This window comes from Setaria italica, chromosome IX (genome assembly GCF_000263155.2).
Source record: "Setaria italica strain Yugu1 chromosome IX, Setaria_italica_v2.0, whole genome shotgun sequence".
Lineage (NCBI taxonomy): Eukaryota > Viridiplantae > Streptophyta > Magnoliopsida > Poales > Poaceae > Setaria > Setaria italica.
Genome location: NC_028458.1, coordinates 23,511,760 through 23,519,274, shown reverse-complemented (window position 1 = coordinate 23,519,274; position 7,515 = coordinate 23,511,760). Strand labels below are relative to the sequence as shown.

At 61.3% G+C, this 7,515-nt stretch overlaps 2 protein-coding genes across 2 annotated transcripts; one reads left to right on the top strand and one right to left on the bottom strand.

The window, feature by feature from the left end:
- Positions 1 to 4,331: 4,331 nt before the first annotated feature.
- Positions 4,332 to 4,856, top strand: LOC105915141 (integumentary mucin C.1-like). The gene has a single exon (XM_012849016.1). It carries the CDS (start codon positions 4,332 to 4,334, stop codon positions 4,854 to 4,856), a length of 525 nt encoding a protein of 174 aa, XP_012704470.1.
- A 329-nt stretch (positions 4,857 to 5,185) lies between these two features.
- LOC111258450 (nucleophosmin-like) lies at positions 5,186 to 6,281 on the bottom strand. The gene is made up of 2 exons (XM_022829714.1): positions 5,833 to 6,281; positions 5,186 to 5,752 (listed from the first exon to the last, which is right to left on the bottom strand). Exons 1-2 carry the CDS (start codon positions 6,019 to 6,021, stop codon positions 5,186 to 5,188), a joined length of 756 nt encoding a protein of 251 aa, XP_022685449.1. The 5' UTR covers positions 6,022 to 6,281.
- Between the last annotated feature and the right edge of the window lie 1,234 nt (positions 6,282 to 7,515).

The following is a 7,515-nucleotide window of genomic DNA, read 5'->3' as shown; positions in this document are numbered from 1 at the left end:
TTCGGGGTGCCGAGGGGCATGCTGCTAGGTTTCATCGTCTCCGTGCGCGGCATCGAAGCCAATCCGGAGAAGATAGCAGCCATCAGTGACATGGGGCCAATCCGAAATATAAAAGGAGTCCAGCGCGTCACGGGATGCTTGGCGGCTCTGAGCCGCTTCATCTCGCGCCTTGGCGAACGGGGGCTCCCTCTCTATCGACTCCTAAAGAAGACTGACCGCTTCGAATGGACCGTCGAGGCCCAGGAGGTGCTTGACCGACTCAAGGACCTCCTGACGAAGGCCCCGATCCTAGTCCCGCCGACCGACGGCGAGCCCCTCCTGCTCTACATCGTAGCGACCACCCAGGTGGTTAGCGTGACCCTAGTGGTGGAACAAGAAGAGGAGGGACACGCCCTCAAGGTGCAACGCCCGGTGTATTTCGTCAGTGAAGTCTTGTCCGAGTTCAAGGCGTGCCACCCGCAGATCCAGAAGCTCATCTACGTCGTCCTCATCACGAAGAGAAAGCTGCGCCACTACTTCACCTCCCATCCGGTAACGGTTGTTTCGTCGTTCCCACTCGGCGAAGTGATCCGGAACCAGGACGCCACGGGACGGATTGTGAAGTGGGCGCTCGAGCTCATGGACCAGGGCATCACCTATGCCCCCCGCACTGCCATCAAGTCCCAGGTACTCGCTGATTTTGTAGCAGAGTGGACGGAGATCCAAGCACCATCGGCGCCGGAAAAGTAGGAGTATTGGACAATGTACTTCGACGGATCGTTGATGAGGGCCCGTGCCGGAGCGGGCCTTGTCTTCATCTCTCCTCTAGACGTGCGCATCAGGTACATGATCCGCCTCCACTTCCCTGCGTCCAATAATGTCACCGAGTACGAGGCCCTCCTCAACGGGCTTCGCATCGCCATCGAGTTGGGCATCCGTCAGCTAGACATCCGGGGCAACTCTCAGCTAGTCGTCGAACAAGTCATGAAGGAGTGGAGCTGCCACGACCCCAAGATGGCAGCCTACTGCAACGAAGTTCACAAGCTTGAAGACAAGTTCGACGGGCTGGAGCTCAACCACATCGCAAGGCGCTTCAACGAGGCAGCTGATGAGCTGGCAAAGGCAGCATCCAGCTGAAAGCCCGTACCCGATGGTGTCTTCATCAGCGACCAGTTCAAGCCCTCAATCCGTTACCAAGAGCCGGAGAGGGTCGGCAACACGCCACCAACTCCGGACTCGGGCCCCGACCCAAGAGAGGTCGGTAGCGCGCCACCTGTCCCGGGCTTGGGCGCTAGCCCTGACAGGGTCGGCACCGCTTCTCCTGTCTCAGTCTCGGAAGCCGACCCCTCCGACCCCGTGGTCATGGAAATCGCTGCAGACCCCACAGCGGGGGCTGACCCCCCGCCCGATTGGAGAGCCCCGTACCTTGACTACCTCGTCCGCGACACGCTCCCAGCGAACAAAATGGAGGCACGTAGGGTTGCGTGTCGCGCCAAATCCTTTGTCATTATCGACCAAGAGCTCTACAAGAGAAGCCACACTGGCATCCTCTAGCGCTGCATCCCGATCGAGCAGGGAAAGGCACTAATTCAAGACATCCACGCCGGAGCCTGCGGTCATCACACTGCGCCAAGAACCCTCGTTGGCAACGCCTTCCGGCAAGGTTTCTACTGGCCGACAGCGGTCGCCGACGCCACCCACGTGGTCCGCACCTGCGAGGGGTGCCAGTTCTGCGCGCGCCAAACCCATCTGCCCGTGCAGGCACTCCAGACCATCCCCATCACGTGGCCCTTCACGGTCTGGGGGCTGGATCTCATTGGGCCCTTCAAGAAAGCACCCGAGGGCTTCACCCACCTGCTTGTCGCCGTCGACAAGTTCTCCAAGTGGATCGAAGCACGACTGGTCATGCAAATCAAGTCCGAGCAGGCGGTACAGTTCTTCACCGACATCATCCATCGCTTCGGAATCCCCAACTCCATCATCACGGACAACGGCACACAGTTCACCGGAAAGAAGTTTCTCCAATTCTGGGACGACCACCACATCCGAGTGGACTAGTCGGCCATGGCGCATCCCCGCATGAATGAGTAGGTCGAACGAGCCAATGGCATGATACTCCAGGGTCTCAAGCCACGGATCTTCGACCACCACAAAAAGTTTGGCGGACGGTGGGTTGTGGAGCTCCCCGCAGTCCTCTAGAGTCTGAGAACAACCCCCAGTTAGGCGACTGGCTTCACCCCGTTCTTCATGGTCTACGGGTCCGAGGCCATTCTGCCCACCGATCTGGAGTACGGATCGCCGAGGGTCAAGGCATACGACGAACAGAGGAACCAGGCATCGCTCGAAGATGCACAAGATCAGCTCGGCCAAGTACCAACAGGCCTTATGACGTGACCACAGCTGCAAGGTGCAAGGTCGAGACTTCAACGTTGGCGATCTGGTGCTTCGCCTCGTCCAGGATAGCAGGGGTCGGCACAAGCTGACTCCTCCGTGGGAAGGTCCCTTCATCGTCGTGCAGGTACTGCGGCCAGGCACCTACAAGCTAGCGACCCCCGACGGACAGATCTTCAGCAATGCTTGGAACATAGAACAGCTAAGATGTTTCTACCCCTAGTTTTCATTTCCAAGTTTTGTACATGAACATTTCTGTAAATTTAAAGATTTTCATGGAAAAAAAGAATTTTGAGCTGGTTCCATTCAAGTTTCACGTCGAACTCAGGGATATCCGACCCTGGCTTCGTTCCAGGGCCGCACATCCCTCGGGGGCTATCAGGGGCTCTGGCTCAAGCCACTTGGCACCATCTCAAAAACGTTTTCCCTTTCCGAGCCGACCCTCTTTCTGAACTTTCAGGCATGAAAAGGAGAGAGCGCATGAATGGTGTTCAGGCAAGACTGATCGGACTGCGAAAAACCTACGCCCCAGCGGCTACGGTGCCTTCGCTCATCAACGCTTACTGACACACCCGACAACGCGCTCTAAACTTTCCAAGTCCAAAAAACAAGAAAGAGGATCGGAAACTTTTTTACGACAAGTTATGGAAAAGGCCTCTATGGCCATCACAAAATAAGTCTGGAACTAACGTATTTACACCTTGGGTGCCAGCCCGATACAGTTAACTCGTCGGGGGATCTTTGGGAGGGACGGCTTCATCCTCCAGGAGCTTCGCCAAGGCCTCCGCCGAGTTGAATACCGACGCGTCGATCTCGTCCAGCTCAGCCTCGGAGTAGCCCGCGGTGTATCCCCCGCTCATCCCAGTGAAGTTGATGCCGGAGTAGTGGGAGCCGAAGACCCCGAAGGCTCGCCGCACGCCGGTGTGGAGCGCTTCCACGGCGATCTCGCAGGCCCGGTGGTACATCCCGAGGACACGAGCTGTCAGCGAGCTCATCCCCTCCCCCTAGACCACGCCAAGGCTGTCGCAGACGATGCGGACCGCATCCTGCAGGTTGCCGTGCTCAGCGCGCTTCGCGTCAAGCACTTCCTTCAGCCGAGCGATTTCGTCTGCAAGGACCACCCGGAAAGACCCACCAAATCAAAAACCACCGCAACACCACAGAGACAAAGAAATGAAGAGAAGTCTTACCCTCGGACCGGGCCTTCAGCTCACTCTCCCGGTCGACCCCCTGGGCCACAGCGGCCTGGAGCCCCTGCACTTGTGCTCGGAGCTGGCCGACCTCCACGCCAAGCTCGGCTGCCATCTTCTCGGCCTCGCCCTTCCGGGCCGCCTCGACGTCCCGCTCCTACCACGCCTTTTGCCGCTCGCGCCGGATGCGCTCGACGATCTTCTGAAGGGCATCAAGATCTCCCCTCAGGCGCGCGAGCTCCTCGGCATCAAGGCGGGCCCTCTCGACAGCAGCAGCCTGGAGCTCCTCGTGGTCGAGGTGAGCCTTATCAACGACAGCTTGGAACTTGGCCTCTGCCCACCGCGCATCCTCCTGCGCCGCTTGCTCGCGCCTCTGCAGATCGTCGATGACCTACTGGGCGGCGGCAACTTGCATGGACAGCTCCCCGGTCCGCTGCCTCTCCAAGTTGAAGTGCTCCCAGAGCCCCCGCTCCAGCTGAAGGAAATCAGATTTCCCCCGACTGCATTCTTGGAGAGCCTGCAAAACAATACGCCATCAGGGGTAAAACAACGGGGAGGATACAACCACCAACGGAGAAGGTACCATACCTGGCTACCAGGGAGGACGACGCCGTCCAATTGCCCCAACGCCAAGGACAGAGCCGTGTGGATGTTAGCGAGGCCGCCCTACAACGCCTGCCACTTGCCCCATTCCGTGGCATCATCCAATGTGAATGGGAGTGGCCAAGGCAGGACAACCAATGCAGGACGGACCCTCTCCACGCCCTGGGAATGGGAGTGGCCAAGGCAGAGGCGCAAACCAACCTTGACGCCGCCGTCAAAACAGGCTCCACCATCCCAGAAGCCACCGGGCTCACCGACGGTCTCGGGGCACGCGCCCCTGCCCCCGTCGAGGCTGCCGCGGGCCCACCAATCGGTGCCACCGCCTCCGATGCAGCCGCCGGAGCGAGCATCCCCGTGGCCGCCTCGCCCTCTGTCGCAACCGCCGAGGTAGGCGTCTCCGCCCCCATCGGGGCCTCTGGAGCAGGCACCTCCGCCTCTGCCGCCGGTGCCACCTCCGCCGGGACTCCCCAGGCGGACGTCCCCGTCTCCATCACCACTGCCTCCTCCGTCGCAGCCACCGGGGCAGGCGTCCCAGCCTCCCCCGCTGCCACCGTCCTCGCCGTGGTCGCGGGAGTAGGCTCTCCTTCCTCCGTCGCTGCCGCCGTCCCCGTCACGACCGCTGGGACATTCGTCCCCATCTCCACCGCCGCTGTTCCCTCCACCTCGTTGAGGTCGATCACCTCCCCAGCCTGAGGGCCCCGGGGAACGACGCTCTGCACCGCGGGGTCGGCCGAGGAAGCGGAAGGCGGAGCGGGGTCCGCGCCCTCTCCCGCGCCCGACGGCGGCACCACTCCACCGGTCACCGCCACGGGGGCCACTTCCGCGGTAGGACCCGCTACCTCACCAGGAACCCCGCCGCTCGCCGCGGTCCGCTCCACAGGGGCGGACAACACCCGCAGCGCCTTCTTAGGCGCCAGCTGCAGAACGAGGCCTCGAGGGGCGACGGTGCGAAACAATCAACAAACGTCAGCGGAAACAAACGCAATGTATGGGAAGGAGCGAGGTTCGCAAGGAAATCCAACTCATGTTCCCCCAGTGCAAGGACGGCGTGCGCGCTTCGCCTCCGAGCTAGACGCCGACTCCAGGGCGTCCGGCAACGGCCGCTTGCCGCCGCTCCTCTTCTCCTGGGCCGCAGGCACGGGGGCGGGGGCGGGCTCCGTAGACCCCTGGAAAGCGCTTCGTGCCGACTCCTGGGGGGCGCTCCGCGCCGACCCTTGGGGCATGGACCCAGAGCTTTGTAGGACCAAGCCCCGGGCGGACGGTCCGCCCGCTTCATCCCTCGCGGCCGTTTGGGAGCGCGTCTCCCGAATAACGAGCGCACCTGACCAGGGGGATTGGACAAGCTCCTCCTCCTCCTCGTCATCCTCCTCCTCTTCCTCCTCATCGTCGTCGTCGTCATCATCGTCGTCGTCCGACACGACCTGTCCTCGTTGCCGCCGCTGGAACTCCTTGGCGGCCCCCTTCTTCTTCTTCGTCGTCTCCTTATCCTTGCGACGCTTTTGCTTCTTAGCAAGGAGACGGTTCTGCAACCGCCGCTCGGCATCCTCCAGCACCGACGGGCGCAAGTCCATGACCCAGGTCATGCTGCCCTGCAAACTCAAAAAGGCCCAGTGTTAGAGCGGCGAACCAAGAGACACGAAAAAAGAAGATTGGCACACAAAATCTTTACCAGGTCAATGAACTTCTCATCCGGGCGCATCGGAGGGTGCCCGGGCACCGGGTAGTCGGCGTCCTTGTCCTCCAATGCCTCCCGAATCCGCTGCCGGATCTCGAAGGCAGCGAGCGCACCCGTCGCAAGGATGATACCCTCGGTCGGCGTGCTCGGAGTCATGTCGGCGAGCGAGCGGACCCGGAGCATCAGCTGCACCACCCGCCGGGCGTGGTACGCCCCGATGACTCCGGCTCCGGTCAACCCCCTCCCCTTCAAGTGCTCGATGGACTATAGCAGGCCATGGATCCGCTTCTCTTTATCGACCGGGCTATACGCCCACACCTCCGGTGCCACCTCAATAGTGCGGCTGGTGAACTCCGGCAGGGGGGAGTTCGAGTAGTTCTTCACGTAGAACCACTGCTGGTGCCACCCCTTGTGGGATGCCGCGGTCTTCATCGCCATGTACTCCTTGGCGCGGGTATGGCGGAGGTGGATTCCGGCGCACCCTATCGGCACCGGGGGCGACCGCTGCTGGCTCCGCTTCTTCTTCGCCTTCTGGTACAGGCTGACCGTGAAGAAATACTTCCACAGCGAGAAGTTGGGCTCGATGCCCAGGAACCCCTCGCATAGCGCGACAAACGCCCTGATGTGCTGGATCCCGTTAGGGTTGAGGTGCTGCAGCTCAAGCCCATAATAATGCAGGAGCCCGCGGAAGAAGAGGCTCGACGGAGTCGCGAACCCCTTCTCGTGCAAGTGGGCAAAGGAGACGATGTAGCCGGTGGGTGGCGCCAGCGCCTGCTCCGACCCCGGAAGCTCCCACTCGCCCGCCTCCGTCCTCTCGTAGAGGAGGCCCTTCCTCACCAGGCCTTCGGCGCATGAGGGGTTGAAGTGGGAAATCGCCCAGGATCCCATCGCCGGAGGGGGAGGAACTCGACGGGGGATGGGGAGAAAGGGTGCAGCGCTGGGCGGAGGAATAAGAAGCGGGCGCAAAGGAGCTAAGGGCGCGCGAGGAGGCGAAAAGTCTTGAAGGCAAATGGCGGGCGGAACCAACGAGGGGAAGTACTCGTTTTATAGGGAAGGCGCGACGGAAGCAGAACTGACGCCCTTATCATAATAAATGCGGCGCCAGGTACGCCCCCGTCACGCCCGTTTTCTTTTCGAAAACCGCGCGCACGATCTACAATAGAAACATCCCCTCTTCCCTTGATTTGCGGGTCGACGCCCTTCACAACTTCATCTCCCGGAAGACGTGCGCGCGACGTCCTCCACGTTCGGCCCAAGACGCGACATCCACTACAATTTAGCCCACAGCCCATTACGATCCAAAGGTTCAAAGGCTGGCCCGCCGCAGGTTCGACAGCCGCCTCAGGATAACCCCGAGCGAGGGGTGAGAAGAGACGGGTCCGCTAGCGACCATCACCCGAGCACGCGACAGCCCAGGGCGTCTCAATCTCACATTCGAGTCCAGACCGGCATCAAAGTTCATGGTTTTTCCCGAAGAAAGGCAACGAGCCCCCGGATCCGACCGAACGGACTCGGGAACTATATGAACTGGCCGACCGGAGCCTGGGGTACGCCACCAGCTTGGCCCAAGCCGGACCCCCCCCCCCCCCGAACAGGGACCGGGATCCCACTCAAATCAACCCGTTAATAGCTCAACGAGCACCACGGTTCGTCCGAAGAGGATAGCGTGGCACGACT

Excerpts from the sequence above, each read along its gene's own strand:
- LOC105915141 (XM_012849016.1), top strand. The coding sequence starts at position 4,332 with ATGGGAGTGGCCAAGGCAGAGGCGCAAACCAACCTTGACGCCGCCGTC.
- LOC111258450 (XM_022829714.1), bottom strand. The coding sequence starts at position 6,021 with ATGCTCCGGGTCCGCTCGCTCGCCGACATGACTCCGAGCACGCCGACC. Across the intron at positions 5,753-5,832 it reads ATGAGAAGTTCATTGACCTG|GGCAGCATGACCTGGGTCAT; the intron begins GTAAAGATTTTG and ends TTGAGTTTGCAG.